General features: G+C 35.5%; 1 protein-coding gene across 4 annotated transcripts in view; it reads left to right on the forward strand.

The window, feature by feature from the left end:
* LOC149773275 (uncharacterized) overlaps window positions 1-17,941 on the forward strand; it is a 146,097-nt gene that overhangs the window by 99,637 nt on the left and 28,519 nt on the right. For all 4 annotated transcript variants that reach the window (XM_089946514.1, XM_089946516.1, XM_089946515.1 and 1 more), the window contains one exon: window positions 9,291-9,626. In XM_089946514.1, coding sequence (XP_089802640.1) covers window positions 9,291-9,626 — 336 coding nt within the window. The remainder of the gene's footprint in view (window positions 1-9,290; window positions 9,627-17,941) is intronic.

Genomic DNA, 17,941 nt, shown 5'->3' on the forward strand with positions numbered 1-17,941 from the left:
TGATGTGGTTCTCAATTCCATAAACAATAGCAAGCAGCCTCTGTGCTCAGTAAAGGGGATAACATGGGCATCCACAAAGTCATTGCGTCTAATTCTTTACTGTCAGTAACATGTGCATCCTACCAGATGGCATCATTGGATCTGTTTTTTACGAAATAAGATGTGTTTGGCTACGAAACACTTTGCAAACATCTCTTCAAAACCCAAAGATATGAGTAGAATGGCACACAAAACATCATAATAACAATCCATGAAGTTGTGAGCAAAGTTGTGCAAATCCAAGATTGAAATCAGGATTAAGAAATGCTAAAAATTTCTACAGTTGCTTCAGCGTCGCCAACTGCATTTTAAGGCCATCTGGTTATATTTGCTCTATGGTCTGCTTGATCAGTTACATCCTTAAAATGATCCTAGCTGGACCAGCTATTCTCATGTGATCATCGTTGTATCTGGCAAGTCTGAGAATCTCATGGCCATGTCAAAATTATCCAGAATGGATTCAATTTCTTTTCCATTGATGGAGGCATATGCACTGTTTCACAACACCATGATGCCATTGTTAACAAATCCCACCCTGGCATTGGCATCATATTTGGTCTTGTTCTTGTGCACAAGTTTTCCCTAGATTTCCAAAAATGCCTAACATGGAAGGAGTCTTGCATTTGTAATTCTGTTTAACTGATAGGGGTTGGGTATTGGTAATACTGAAAATATCATTTTTGCTTAAATCCACTAACATGACCACTCATATGTCAAAGGTTGGATAATAATAATAGTAATAATAATAATAATAATGAGGACTTTGTATAGCACCTAATCTTTAGAAACTCTAAGCACTTTACAACATTAGACAACACCTATAACATAACAGGCATACATAATGACATTTTTACAAACAACAAACACCATGAAATTAGAAAGCATAAAAAACATTCTGAAAATATGTAAGGTAGGAAACATTTTTAGGTCTTTAAGTTTGTTCTTGCAGTCAAAATAAGTGAGTTTTAAGAGTACTCTTGAATGAGATCACTGTGTCTTTGTGTCTAAGTTCAGTGGGCGAATTGCACACAGTGATCTCAATGAATGAATGAATTATTCCACGTTGCTGGGCCCTGGTATGCAAAAGAACGTTGTTCGTATGATCAGATACCTCTTTGAACTGGGCCATTACACAATTCATAGAGTATTGGGCCATTACACAATTCATAGAGTATTGATCATCTTTAATACCATGTGTCACGTTGTGTGAGAAGATTTTCTAATAATTCCTGCCTCATGTTTCCACATGTTTTCTGATATTCATAATTCAAAGTACTTCGGGTAATGCCAATATGTGTTACATAATATTATGAGTTTAGACCGATTCTGAAACAAACAAAGCACCTGTCCATGACTTAGCCATTACATCAGTCAAGTTCATGGCTAATTCAAAGAGAACTTCCCTGCACTGGTGAGAAACTCTGTTTGTTTTGCAATCAGCCAGTGATGTCACTGGTCATCTTAGGATTAAAGACTGGAAAACCTGACATTATAACATATCAGTGCTACTACCCTGGTCAGTTTTCAAAGAGACCACCAGAACTTAGATAGTCAGATTTTGGGTGGGGTTTCTCACTAGCCAGACATTATCCATTTGCATCCATTTCGGAACAATCAGTACAGGTCTTGACTTGACTAAAGAAACATCACAGTGCTCCAAAAGCAAATCGTGCACTCATAAAAAAATGCAGGAAGAAAGGGTTCTAGGAAATTCTGACGAGATTTGGAACAAAGGCTTCTGAAGATGCTTTTTGGCTAGGATAGGGTGCCACCCGTAGAAAGGAGAGAAGAAGACGTGGAGATCACATGAGAATAGTCAGTTGTGTGAAGGCGCAGAGCCAGGATACTAGGCAGTTGTGCAGGGCCGGGAGAATGGAAACAAGGGTACCATAAGTACCGACAAAGGGATACAAGGCAGAAGTTACAGATGAGTAACATAGAAGGAACACGGGAAGGAAACACCCTCTTTTAATTTCAATGAAATAACTGGCAATTTGAACAGGTCTTTGTATTGATTGAAAGAAATTGCGTGAAAAAATTGTCCTGTAATTGTGAATACTGTGGTATAGTTTATTAAATTGTTATACCTTTCACCTTATGATTTTTCGATTTTATACAAGCAGACCAACAGCATTGCTGACAGGGGGCTCAGAATTGTTTAATCTTTTAATTGTCCATCATTCTCCGGTGTTAGTAATAATTCTGTAGGAGGCATGTGACACCATGCATATACACTTCCCATGGCCAGATTTGCAATTGTTGAATCAGACAATCACTGTTGATTCAGCATTGATTCAGTCGTTGACAGTGTAACATGAGCCTCTTTGGTGCTCATGATATTAATTCACGATCTTGAGGCATCTGAGCTGACAGTTGTAATCAATCCACAGCTGCACATTTCACACTATCCACAACCCACATGGTCACTTGTTTAGTGATGGGTGCAGCATGTGAGTTCAGAGCTTCAGTTACTTTCAGTGTGCCTGCAAATAATCCATGAACAATGTCACTGAGCCCAGTTCCATAATAGGTCATGTACATGGGTTTTCTCATTTTAACTATGCAAATTAATTTCACACATCCATGCACGACTGTCATTGTTATAATTATCAAATGTCAGGCTGATCTCTGATGTACAGTTTTATCATCAATGTTTCATCCTGCAGATCCACCATGCATTCATCTTGATCCACCAGGGAAAAAGGAATTTGGGTCAGTCAATTATTATGGCATGGAAGATATGGCTTAATTGAGGTCAAATCACCTGGTTCCACATTAGGTGAAAAACCAAACAGAATTTAGCCCTGTATAACTACAAGTGTTGTGTCAAACATTTCTTTTGTAACTGCAACTGATGGCAACAAAATTAAATTAACTTGGCTTGTTAAAGCAATTTTGATATAATATCCCACGTTCAAGAGTCGTTTATTCTCTGGGATGTGGCTAGGCAAGCCTAAGTGCACTATCCACTGCATACGTTTGAGATTTGATGGCAGTAACAGAACTGAGTGTCGGTTCTTGGTCAGCTATGGAAATTTTGAAACCTTGCTAATTACTGCTGAAATTTTTCATTGAATTTCTTCATCGATTGATTCTTTGTTGTATGGGCCCAAAAAAAGGTCAATAGTATGCCAGGTGGTGCCAATGCCTGCAGAAAACACAAACAAATTGTTTGAGGGCAGGCCACAATGATTGGGATCAGAAAATCAGGCCAACTATGGTAAACTCACAGTGAAGCTAGTGCAGTCTCAAGTGTGCACAAGTCCCCAGCAGTCATAGGTGCAGAAAAAGTCACACTGAATTCTGGTTTGGAGGATGAAATCATGAAGGCCATGATCTGGTCTATATTTACAACAACCTGTTGCATTGAAGCATAACTTTCGTGCAAGATAAGAGTGTTTTGCCGAGAAGCATCTCCTCATGCACCATGTCAGAACTCATCATAGGTGTGTATGTCATGAATTTCTTAACAAGTTCATGCATCAGTGTCTTTTTGAAATTTTTAGTGAGTTGACAAATTGTTGAAGACCTGAGGATGTGTTGTGGCTCACACGAACTTATCCCATGAATATTTCCAATCAATCCACAAGCTTGTTAGGGTCACAGTCCATTGGTTGCAAGGACCGCAAGGCTCTCTCCTTGTTTTGGTGTGTTTTGCTGGTTTCACTTTGTACCTGTTCTCTTATCAAGCTAGATTGTTCATCTTCATTTTCCGTTGCATGTTTTAATGTTACTGGTGGAGGTGCTTGATCCTTTGTCGCTGTAACGGTTGCTGTGTCAAACTTGGTACTTGTTCATGTATCCATATTTTTCCAATGTGAGAGCTTTATATGCAGGTTGCTCTTGTTTCTGATCTTTTTTACTCCAAGCTTGCAAAATTCTTGATATTTTCTAAAATTCTCATTCAAATTCATTCCACTCTTTGCCTGTTGCCCTACCTTTATTAAACCTCTTCAGGTATACCCACTTGGCCACAATTGTAAGCTGCTGTCATTTTGGAATGAACATTTTATCTTTGCTATTCATAGTTTGTCCATTTGTTTAGAAAATTAACTGCAAATGCTACACATGATCTTTTTCAATTTGATAGCAGCCATGCTTGTTAAATATTCCAGCATTTGGTAACTTTGACTTGTATGTATTTGGATTACCATGGTCAGGCTTGATTGTGCACTGTGGTTTTTGACCACAGTAAAAGTGATGACTACTGAGCAGTTCTTGAGTGTTAAATACATGCATGCAACATCTGCATGGATGTTTTTACCCTTGTATTTGCTGTGCTGGTTATGCAGTTAACCAAGATCCTTGATCCATATGTAGTGTGAGACCAATTCCGAGTCTTTCATTTCAACTAGCAGTAAACAAATCAATTTGGGTTCAGCTGTTCCACCTAATGGGTGATTTTGCCAGCCTTTTTCATACATGAATACATTAACAATGATACCTGGGTTAATTGTTTAAATATTCTTTATTGTGGCTTTGGTCACTGTACAGCAAGCTATCTCACATACCCACATTGGCCGAATCCGAGACTCAAACCCATGCAGAGAGAAGTAAGATGGCAGTGATCCATAACGGTGAGCGCTTTAGACCATTCAGCCACTCAGTGTCCTGCCTGATCTTTATAAAGAGCAGGCTTATTAGACATATGCTTTGGGGCTATAAGTATAAGAATTGCGTCCATTACTCACACTTCTCTTCAAAGGATATATGAAAAGTATTGTACTGATGCAGAAGTGTAGGCAGGCAATTTTACGAAGCTGTTGCTAAAAGCAACAAGTCAAAAATGATTGAGGATATTTAACAATTCTTCAAGAAAATGTATGTAACTGCATAGAAATGTACAAAGTCTGGTTGTATTCGAATTGGTGTAGTAATCACTGACAGATGCTATAAGCTCAAGGATGGGTCATTTTAATTCACTTGGACTGGACTGCAGTTCATCTTATCTAGATCAATTTATGCATGCACACTCCATAAACATTGCACCGTTATTCTGAATAAAACATTACAAATTTTGAGTTAACATTGTTGCAAAACAAAGTTTGTGAATCTTGCGATCCACTTAGCCTTGAAATTAGTGTACCACCTGATGCAGAACGAAAAATAAAAAAGCAGTGATTGGGTACACCAGATAAATTCTTGAATGTATGCAAAGCATAATCACCAGGATTGAAGTGATTACAGCTTCTGATTCTTATAAAACAAGCTATCAATAAAAGTTCCCCAAGAGAAAGAAGCTTTGCCCTCCCCTTAGTATAAGCATGCCTGCAGTACCAGCTCACATGGTAGTATGGTATAAACATACCAGGTCAGATAACAAAACAGACTTACTTGAATTATTGAGATGCACCTTTATGCTGAAACCACAACTATTACTGCTGCCACCACCACCACCAGTAAAACAACTAAGACAATTTGTGTGTGAGCACAATATCTGAATACCCAGAAGTGCAAGGAAACCAGTGACATCCTTGCAATAGTAGATTCATAAGAACAAAACTGTTTTTGCACTGAGGGAAAATCAAGAACAATGTCTTGCCTCTGCTATTTCCACTAAAGGAGCTGGGTATGTATGTGCAAAAACACAATAATTACAAATGTCTAAATTCAAATTTCTGAAAGATATAGGTGAGTTGGAAAATCATGAGGCCATAATATCATGCCCACCTTCACACCAGGCAAAGACACTCAACATCTTCTGACAAATTTGATTCCTGGAATCATAGTGGTGTTACAAAACTTTGATAATGTTGGAGTCAAAGCAGATATTTTCTCTGTGCTCATCTGGTTATGCTGCTTAGTTATGACAAGGATGGATTTAAAACTACTATTCCATGGATTCACAGCTGAGTGCCCACATTATCCTGAACCACAAAGACAGCAGCACCATCAGTACTGAAAATGGCAGAGACACTGAGAAGATTCTGAAAATGCAGGATCATTATGGACACTTGAAAGATGTTTTCAGGTTGAGGTCCATCTCTCACAGTATCACTCGTTTCCTGGATACAGTTACATATCAACACCAAAAATGGGTCCTGCCAAAGACAGTCATCAATGTGAAGAATTTTGATAATCATAGTTTTGAGTGGGCAATCTTGTCAGTGCTATACCCTGTCAGTGACAATCAAGATGACCTAAAAAATAATGGCAACACCTGGGTAAACTCAGCTTTGGTGATATCAAGTATCCAGTACAAGTGACCAATGCCACACGTAAGAAATTTGAAACACTTAAGCCATTGGTATCACTGTTAATGTTTTCAGCTATGAAAAAGGCTGGCAAAATCTCCCCACAGACAGAATAGCTGAACCCAAACTAATTTGTTGCTGCTGAGTGAAATGAAACACTCAGAATTGGAATGGATCATGGATGTTGGTCGACTGCTTAACCAGCACAGCAAAAATACAAAAGTAAAATATATCCATGCAGACGTTGCATGCATGTATTTAATACTCAAGCACTGCTCACCAATCATGACTTTTACTATGTCAAAAAAGCACAGCATAAAATCAAACCTGACATGGATAACCTAAATATATACAAGTAAAATTTATTACATGCTGGAATATTTAACAAGCTTGGCCATCAAAAATTGACATTTTTTTCCTGTCATCAACTGATTATGCCACTTAGTCATGACAAGGATGGATTTAAAACTACTACTCCATGGACTCAAAGCAGTGACCATGTGATCCTAAACAGCAAAGACAGCAGCAACATCAGTTTTGAAAATGGCAGAGGCATTAAAATATTCTTGAAATGCTCCAATGCAGGGTCGGCATGGACACTCGAAAGATATGACCGGGTCGAGGTCCATCTCTCACAGTATCAGCAATTTCACAGACCCAGTTACATAGCTACAATAAAATGGGTCCCATATTGGCAGTGATCAGATTGTGAAGAACTTTTATCATCATTGTTTTGAGTGGGCAATCATATCCATGCTATACCCCATCAGTGATAATCAAGATGTGCCACAAAAACATCTGGGTAAAGCAAACTTTGGTGATATCATGTTTCCTCAGTAGCTTCTTATGGGTCAGTGGTTCTTTCGTGGGTTTTCCTGGGTTCTTCCTCCACCATTTACACTGGCCACCTTGTATAGCCTATCTTATGTTGAAAAATGACATTAAACTCAACAACAACAGCAATAAAATGTCAGGCACAGTTGGCAAGTTATCACATTTCTTTTGAGGGTGTACTCTTTCATGCACAATATTCTGCAGTTTCTATTTAGTTTTATTAACCTGAGAAATCTGCCAAAGTTTGTTTTTATTCTATTTCTAAGGTTACTGCCAGATTTATGAACTTATCAATGTGCAGTGGGTTTGTTTTGGAAACTTATTATGCCATATGTTTTGCCTCCTTAATAAACGTGTAAGACGCATTCAAAGCATACAGTGGTTTCATTTTTTTCTGCTGTATCTCTGATCTTGCATTCGTTTGGCAGGATTATACCATTTATAGTGACATCAATGAATTGGTTAAAATAATGCTTTGGCAGTCAATTCCCAGACTCTCACTCAGCATTTTCTACATATGCTGCTCTTTTGCACTTCATACAAAATATATTAAAAATGTAGCCATTATTTTTCCTATTATAACATTATGAATGTACATAGGAATTGTAATATACTGTGGGAAAAAAATCAATACACTGCACAACTGCTGTTGTACATTATTAATAACTCTAGCAGGCTTGGCTGCATGTATATACCATATATCTACCTGCCTGTCTGAGTGGCAGCAATATCATCACTCTTTTTCTGCAGTGTTTCCCTTTCCTCAAGAACTGCAGATTAGAGTAGTATGGAAATAGGACTCTCATACCATATTCAGTACCCTATGGGGACATGGACAGCCATATGAGACTCTAACCACATGACTGGCACATTCGCATCATCTATGTGTTTACACCTCTTGCAAACCCTCAACAAAAAAGTAACTGAACATCTTTAGGTCACGTGGGGGATAGCTTGTCATGGGATTTAGAGGTGAGGACAAGTGTCCGGGGATGCATAGGGTAGCGAATGATAGCAAAGTCCCTATTTCCATAATGCTAGATTCAGGCCCAAACACTCATGTGAAACTGCTTTATTATCAGTCACTGAACAGTTGCTAAAAGCTGAGGGCAAGCTTACTGATATAATGTTGATAGTTTTTAGGAAGCATTTGACATATTCAACCATACAGTTCTTCTAGAAGATCAAAATTAATAAATCTATAAAGAAAACTTTGATGTGGTTTCATTTTTCAGTTTTCAGATAATTAAATGCATTTATATTTGTACTTTCTCTAATTTCCTTTGCAAATTTATTCTGAATATTGAAAACTTTTTTTAAAGGTTCTTTATTTAGTTTTGGAATGGAAAGGTGGTTAGCTGAAATTGATCGTAAGTTATGAGTATTGCCTTATTTTCTAGCACGAAATAGATCATTGAGATAACAAGGAGCCACTGTTTAAAAATGTCTGCATAAGCCTAGCCTTTCTCAAAAATATTTGTTCACTTACTGTTAGCATTTTAATAATATTCATTGTGTTTTCAGCATTATCTAATATGATTCTTTGAGCTTTTATCTGCAAACAGAATAATTTGTAAATGGTTTTGTCAGAAATTAATGAATATAGCAGAATGGTATCATTCCTCACTGTGTATGACCAAAGCAGGCATTTTCAGCAAATAATCAGAAATTATTTAATTTTTCAACAAATATGATTGATTTTTGGATTTATCAATAAATATGAATGACTAGCTTAATATCCAATCCTTGGACGTGAGTCATAAAAGAAAGATTCAACATACAAATATTTTTTTTTTATAAAAAATAATATTCAGTTAGGATGGACAAGTTTAAAATAAAGTTTCAACATGAAAATAAAAAAAGAAAAATTAAAATTTGGGATGCATGAGTTGAAAAGAAAGTTTCAACATTATACTGAAAAAGGTTTTAAAAAATTAGGATACTGCAAGTTTTGAATTTGTGACCTTTTGTTTGGCAGCTGGGAGTTATAAAAGTTTCAACATAAAATTAAAAGAAGCAAAAACAAAAAATTAACAAAATTGGGATGCAAGAGTTGAAAAGAAAGTTTCAGTATAAAAATAAACAAAAAGTAAAAGAAAAATTAAAAATTGGTATGCCTCAAGTTTCAAAGTCATGACCTCTTGCTAAAACTTAGTGACTTCTATTTTAGTATCCTGTGTTTATAATAATTGTACTTACTACCATTTTCCCCATTAATTTCAGGACATCCAGTTATTGGTGAAATACAGTCAACATTTACAGGGGAGACTAACAAATCATCAACGATAGAGATCCCTTTTAACAGCAATCCTTCTATAAAGACAGTAAAGTTTAGCAAGCAGTTGGATTCCTTTGAAATTTCCAATACATCAGATATTTCCATTTACGTCCAACCTTCAAATATTACCATGATGTTCTACATGAAAAAAGTTACCATACCTGGTCATGTGGCTGTACTCTACTTTAGAAATGTGAAAGACATAGATTTTGACAACTACACACTGCTTCTTTCCAATGATCAGGGCACTTTTTCTGTCCAGTTTGAATTTATTGCTTCAGGTAATTTATTTCACAAGCTCTATCTATCTATCTATCTTTCTTTCTCTCTTTCTTTCTTTCTTTCTTTCTTTATTTATTTACATGTTATGGTTATTAAAATTGTTCCCTGTTCAGGAAGATGATCAGTTTTACATTTTCTTTTTTCTGCCTCACCACAACAGTCACATATTGATATAGTGTTACCCTTTCCCATGCATCCATGTCATATCTTTAAGGCATAGTGTCAGTACACCTTATTACCATGAACACATTTCTAGTTCTTGTACAGAGAAATAAACTTTCTCTCTGCCTCATTTAACAGACACGACGATGAAAAAATTTACAGCACAAACTGAATTTAAATAGAAAATGTTATTCAACCCAACTTTCAAGAATAAAAGTTTGCCAGGCAACATAGAATGTATTTTGTCTTTTAATTTAGATTGAACTATTATCCTCTAACATGTAATATATCATCAGAAGGTAACACATTGTAGGGGAGTGTGTGTGTGTGATTTGGATTTGTAATATAGCTTTAAAAAAAATTCAGTCATGTAGATATTTAGATATTATATCCAAGATGATTAATTTCCTGAATTCTATTAAGCTTATACCATGCTGGCAATTTACCACATTTATAAATTAGTAATTGATTATTTGCTTGGTTTACATTTTGACTGATTCATACAAAAGTTTAATCAACATTGTAAGATGATTCATATGTAAGTCCAGCATATGCATTTCCTCTCTTAGCTCAGGGGTGTCAAGCTCATTTGCTATTGTGACTTCACTTGGGCCATGTTTATCATAAATTATGATAAGCTTACAAATGTTACATTTACAAGAGACCTGATCTGCAGGTCAGACTAACGAGGCTGGCAGGCTGTACCTAGTCCATGGGATCTATGATTCAAACCCCTGCTTTGGCCTCTTTATTTTTTCATCAGTTTATATTTCATTCCACAAGTTATTTGCATAATGATTCTAACTTTCCTCTTTTTATTATTCCTTGGCTAGCAAAGCTCTGTTTGGTTTAAACAGTATTCAAACAAAAGCATAGGATATAAAATACAAAGAATTAATGAGTTGATCATTTAGGATTTAAAGTACATGCATTGCAGATTATGGATTGCCCACTAAATACAATGGATGTAGATAGAGGGGCCATAGGATTAAGCGTACATTATAAGTAGTGGAGGATGTCCATCACAGATCTTATTGCAGCCATAGGGGTTTTTATGGCACACCATGCTTGTTACATAATATTCTACAGTATGTAGTCAGCACACTAAGCAAACAGTGGGAGAAACCCAATCACCAATGCAGTTGTCAATTTTATACTTTACCTATGAAATAATATATTTGTTTTTGAATTATGTATCATCTTTTGAATTTATAACTTCTTTTTTATTTAGGTCAGATGAGACTGTGAAGTTATCTTTGAAATCCATTAATTCATTGGTTAGCATGACAGTAAAACTTCATATATACCCTGTTGTAAGAGTTCCATTCATGACAAGGCCAATCGCTAATTTGCATAGTCATTCTTTCTTCTTTTATTATTCTGTGGCTAGCAAAGCTCTGTTTGTTTTAAACAATATTCCAACAAAATCATAGGATATAAAATACAATGAACTAATGAGTTGATCATTTAGGATTTAAAGTATATGCTTTGCAGACTATGGATTGCCCACTCAGTACAGTGGATATGGAAAGAGGGGACAGGGAATAGGTGCACATTTTGAGTAGTGGAGTTCCACTGCATCAGAGATTTTATTGCAACCATTTTCGGTTTTATGGCACACCTTGATTATTACATAGTATTTTATGGTTTATAGTATGCATGCTGAGTAAACAGATGGGAGAAACCCAGTCACTAATGCAGTTCCCCTATGGAAAACTAACATGGAATGGTTCAGTGAGATTTGAAGGTCATAATTGTGAATGAGGTTTTATATTTGAAACGTAAATGGACACAATATAATGACCACACATGGTACTTATTTTATTCTTGTACATTTGTGCTAGTGTTCATAAGAGTCATCAATGAGAGGAAAATAACGATTTACAAATTGCATGTCATTAGATATAGCAGAGCAGATAAACTTTGATTTAAACAGTCAGTACTTTGGTATTATGTGATTATATTCATGAATTTGAATACATAACTATTTTTTTTCATCATATTCTGTGAAACTTTCAAGGACTTCACTGATATCCTATGTTTATGAGATTACATTGAAGTAAAAAAAATTTGGATTAATAATTCTGTTTTATCAATTTCTTACTAATCCGGAAACTGCTGTAAGGTATTCTGAATACCACTTCTGTTGTGCTTGTTACCATGATAACTGCACTGACTTTTGTAGAATTATTATTCCAAATATTTTTACTTCTAATCTTGCAAATGAAGAATATCACTGAAGTCCTTGAATATAATGGCATAACTGAACAAAAATACAATAAATGGTGCATATGATGATTATATAGTGTCTATTTAGATTTCAAATAAAGAATCTCAGATTCACAATAAGTTCTAGAATAATCTGAATCGCATTATTCCTTTTTACAATAGCTTGGTCATCAGCATAAGCACACACATACTCCTATTCAAACCTTTAAATCTCATTGAACCAATCGAATGCTAGAGAGTGCAGGTTAATTCTCCTTAGGACAATCACACTTTGAATTACACTCACTTGTCATTCTTGACGTGCTTGGTTGTTGATTTCACCTTAGTACATTAGCTATTGGCCTTGTCATGAAAGTACAACAAAGTATACATGGACTTTCAGTGCCAATTATTGAGTTAAAGGATTTAAAATGTAACTGCAGTAGTCTCAAATTACAATAAATACAAATTCAAAATTCAAAAGAATATGCATAGTTCAGTAGTACCTTCCTCCTAACAAGAAAGATTTGTACCATAAAACTTTTTTCTGTCTAAATTTCAAACATATATGTAATTAATATTGCATAATAAAAATGAAAGATACAATCATGTATACAACCAATTCAATGTACTACTCTGCACATGAAAGTGCATTAGCAGTCATATTTTCTTTTCCTTGGATGTGCCTGACATTGATGTTATATGATTGTAACTTCAGAATCCATCATAACAATCTTTGATTTTTATTCTTCGTTCTATTAATGAGGGCGGTGAGATCATCAAAGACAATGACTGGAGAAGAAGCTGTACTAACATACAAAGTGTTGCAAGGCCATCATTAAAGCCAAACACTTCTCTATCATGGAATATTTTCTCTGGTATTTATGATATTTCCTTGAAAAGTAGCACACTGCATGATCCACACCATCACTGTCTTACTGTAGCATTACTCCACCAACCCCTACATCACTTGCATCTATAGACATTTTGAATGATTTAGTAAAATCTAAAGCTGACAAAACTAGTGCACTTTTGAGTATAGCCGATAATTTATCAAAAGCCTCCTGACAATTGTCTGACCAGTCAAACTTGGTCTTCTTACTGAGCAAATTGGTCAGGGGTTCAATTAGAGCAAAGTTGTAGTAACCAGCCATACCAAAAAATAGCATAAGTTGCTTCTTACAGATAGGAACAGGGAACTCAGAAATAGCCTTAACTTTGACTTCTGTTGGTTTAGTAACCTAAAAAAAAGTAACACAATCACAAGAACAATCACTTTTACTCATGCTGGTTGTCAGATTTGCTTCACTGAGCCTTTCAAAAAACTTCCAGATAGTTTCCATGTAGTCCCTCCAAGCCTCTTTATAGATGATAATGTCAGCGATGTCACTATCACAATTCTGTTTCTGATATTTCATAGTCATCAAATGTTGGAAAGAACATGGGGAACCCTTCCTCTCATATAGCATGACTTGTATTGGTAAAGTCCATCTGGAGTCAGGAATGCAGAAATTTCCTCTGCTCTTCCAAAAGTAGAATTTGCCAGAATCCTTTCAAGAGGTCAAACTTTGTAACATTCTTGGCATTTCCAATCCTGTCAATACAGTCATCAATTGTAAGAATTGGAAATGAATCTGTCTTTTACTCTTCTATAATCATTGCACTTATAAAAAGTCTTATCTTATTTAAGTACTAGAATGCAAGGTGAGCTTCAATCATTTTTTTTGATAAAGTCATTCCCCAGTGAATACCAAACTTCTTTATTCAGATAGTCTTGCATGAGGGGATTCATCTTGTAAGGATGTTCCTTTACAGGCATTGAATTTACTACTTCAGTGTCGAGGAAAATCTTATTTGTTGGAATATCTGCAAATAAGTGTTCATATTCTTCTAGTAGCTGTTTCATTTCATTCATTTCTTGCGGAGCAGATGCAAAAGTTTCTGGTCCAGATTGTACAAAATTTAAGATTTGCAAAGATTAGTCACTAGTCACCTCTATCTGATTTCTCATCTTTGTTCAGAAGCTGTGTATGTGGGACAGGTACTAAATTAAACTGAATAATTTACATGGCTGTTACCTCTAAAATATTACTATGACAGCATTATTGCTATCATGCCACCCAGGAGTATAGATACTATATTTCAAGGAGCTCACTTTCTTTCTAGCTTTATACAGACCAAACTACAAGCTCTGTCGAGAAATTTGAGCAGATTCTTTAACTGGAAAGAACAACCACTGAACACCTTTATTCCTTTTCCTGTATGTCTCTGAAGGCCAGAATGTGTAAAAAAAATATCACCAACACCAGAACTAGAGTCTCAGTTTTAATGTTCCAGAAAGAAATAGCTTCTTGCAAACTTTTGGACATGCACATAATCACCAACCACCATTCGGTAAAGAACTGACACAGTATACCATTATTCTACTAAATGAGTAATCAAATGCAAGAATAGGTTACAGATTTACTTTGGATATCTTTTGATTGTTTATTTTTACCATTTTGAGAAGTATGACAATATCTAAAAATCTAGAAACATCACTTTTAAGTTTTAAGATCTTGTGATAGGTCTTTTTGTACTCCTAAATGAGCAGACAATGGTGTTTCATGGGATGGACTAAGACTTTGCTGTCAGTACGATACAGTAACAAAAGACACACTAACAGCTGATTAATAATCCAGTTTTGTTGTATTCCTATTACCTGTTGTTGTAGTCAAGTCAGGAATGGTCTGCTGCCATAAGATACAGTAAATGGTACTATCAGTGACTGTTGATGCTGAATAGACAGCTACACTTGTCTCCCTCTGAAAAGTCCCATCTGATGGCTGCTGATCCCCTGGCTTAGAAGGCAGAGGGCATGAGCTGTGTGGACAGCACAGCTCATCTGAGCTTAGGTGCAGTAGGAACTTATGGCCATCCACTCCATCTGGACACATCACCAGATGTTTTGACACTGTCTTGTCAATGGATTAAGACAGGCCTGGATGAGTGAGTGAGGGCAAATCTGTGAAACCTTTCCTTGTTTAAATCCAAGTCACCTGCAAGTTATGACACTGTATTTCTTCCCCCACAGCACATTTTCAAGTCCAGTGGCAACAGGCAAATATCAAACAGCAGGTGTGGATAGACTGGGAGTTGTAGTTGCAGACCTATACGTAGGTGGCTGAGAGTATAAGTCACCATACATTGTACAGATGCAGCAGTGAAACTTGGCAGCTCCACTGGGTAAATGAGAGTGCCTGAAACATAAACACACTAATGTACAGTACATAAGCAGATAGACCATAAAGAAGAACAGCCCTAGTTATTGGAGAACTGCTCAGATTCAACATTTCCATAGTAGCCCTGAGTGAAATTCGCCTACGCAATGAATGATAACTCACCAAAGTAGGAGCCAGCTACTGCTTCATCTGGTGTGGTTAAGTAAAGAAAAACAAAATTATGCTTGTGTTGGATTTGCCATATAATTGCAGATGGTTAGCAAGCTTACAAATCTCCCCAAAATCATGAATGATAGATTAATGTAAATGAAATTCCCACTGTCTGGGAAAAGACATGCAACTATCATGTGTGCCTGTAGGCCCACCATGTCCAACTCAGATGAGATCAAGGACATTTTTTATGGAGACCTGGAGTCTGTTATTGCTGAAATGCTAAAGGAACAAAAGCTCATCATTCTCGGTGATTTCATTGCTAGAGTTTTCACAGATCACCAGACATGGCTAGATGTCATTGGCAAAAATGGACTTGGCAGATGCAACAGCTATGGACTCCTACCGAGAAAATGTGCTGATCTTGACCTCCTAAGCAACAATAGTAAGTAGAGGTGATAACTGATGCCAAGATTGTTATTGCTATTTAATTATTGTCTGAAGTTTGTTAGAATTAGGTTGGACTCTTGACCTAGCAATTGTAGATGCTGTTAATCATAGTTGGCAAAATATGTGAAATGAAAACTTATCAACACCAAGACCACTGTAGGAAAGTGCTAACTTCTGTATAGAATAAATTGGTGAGATGGGGTTGAATATTGCTGATCACAAAATTATCAGACACAAGTATCTAATTCATGCATACCTCCTGAAGGGTGAACATGGTGTATTTTGACAGCTGAGTACATTATTGTTGAGTGTGGCAGTTTCCGCCATTTGAGACAGAGTATACTGATATGAACTGCTTCAAGAAATTCTATGAGTATGTACCATCCAGAAATTCTTTTAAGGGAGTGCAATTTATGCAACAAATTTTAATCAGGTTTTAAGGATTTTATTTGTGTTACTTTTATGTTATTTTGTGTACATGTTACAGAATTTTAACATCTCTTTGTTTTACATTTAATCTTGTTGACACATTTTATATTGTATAGAGAGGTTCAGCATATTAAACTTGTTTTCAGTTAATTTTGATTTTTTTTAACTTAACCTTTTCTTGGCATTTCATGGCCACTTTTTTGTGAAATGCACTGAAATACTACAATATTACATGTAGATAGTGAGGGATGGACAACATTTGATATATTTGGGGAGAAGGTTCTGCTTTCATTGCTGTGAAGACAAAAGCATGCTGATTCAGATTTCTTCTACAAAATTGAGTTTTGGTATTCATGGTAGGGTTTAATAACAATCTAAACAGGCATTTAGTTTTAATGAATGTTATGACCTGTTGGTCTTAAACTAAGTAACAGTAAGAAATGAAACCATAATTTTTGATAAAATCAACAAATACTTGTATTTCTCTAAGATACAAAGGGAGATGAACTTACAATATTGTGAATCAACTCCCAGATAATCCTAAATGTTCTATCTTAATTTTAAAAGAATAGAATGTTCTGAATGGATTCCACTAATATTCAATGCCTTGATTTAATCCAGAATGCCTATGAATGGCTCCTCAATGATCCTAAAGTAGTGAATTAGTCCAAAATGTCAGTGAGCACCTTGTAATTCCAATGAATAATTTAAATAAATTATTCCTTTTAAGTTATATCCAAACACAATTATAAATTGGAATATAGATTTCCAAAACACTTCATAAGAAAGTGGAATGCATAATTTGTTTATCAACCCCAATATATGCATATTTTACATGACCTTTGTTGCAGTAGAGTGCTCTGGAAGAAAAATCTTAATGGAAAATTAGGGAACAAAATGAACCTAGTCTTATTAGAATCAAGACTAACCTTAAACACCCCCTATGTAAACATCTTGACAATGTTTACTTAAAATCATGATAAACATTAGGTTAGCACAACCTTCAGTCATGGTAAAAATATGCACAATAATGTTCTATTTTGAATGGAACCTTTTTCCACAAAGTTTCTTTTCAGGCTTTGATGTATCAGATCTTGATGAGCTCTTCTAGCAGTATCATATATTTAGAAAAATACATATATTTTATACATCTGCATTATACACATAATTTAATTTCTTTCATGTTCTGCACAAACTTAGATATGGATGCATGATTATTTTTTTGAGCCGTTGACATATCATGCAGTTTGATCACATGGATTGTACAACCTTGAAATATTAAAACTGAAAGACTTGCCCTGAAAATTCCTTCAATTTTTAAAAATGGTGGTTTCATTCTTGAAATGTCCTTGAATTGCCATTAAAAACTCTTGTTGTTTTCCTGTAATTCTTGAAATGTTCTGAGGAATTATTAAATAAAACATATCACCTTTTAATTCTCAATTTTTATTTGCTACATATTTTTTGAAAAATAATTAGATATAGAATAAACAAGATAAATCAAATGACATAAAGCATGAGTAGTTAACAGATGGAACAGTGTCACTTTGCTGATGTAATATGATAATCTTTTTTATTTCTACTAACCCCAAACCTATTTATATTCTAATAAAGAAAGTTCACATATAAAGTTCAGTTTCCATTAGACAAAGTGCTCCTTAAAGATGCCCTGAAAAGTAACTCTGAAAAAACTC

Source organism: Sinohyriopsis cumingii, unplaced genomic scaffold (assembly GCF_028554795.1).
Source record: "Sinohyriopsis cumingii isolate HCF-2022 unplaced genomic scaffold, ASM2855479v2 utg000695l, whole genome shotgun sequence".
Taxonomy (NCBI): domain Eukaryota; kingdom Metazoa; phylum Mollusca; class Bivalvia; order Unionida; family Unionidae; genus Sinohyriopsis; species Sinohyriopsis cumingii.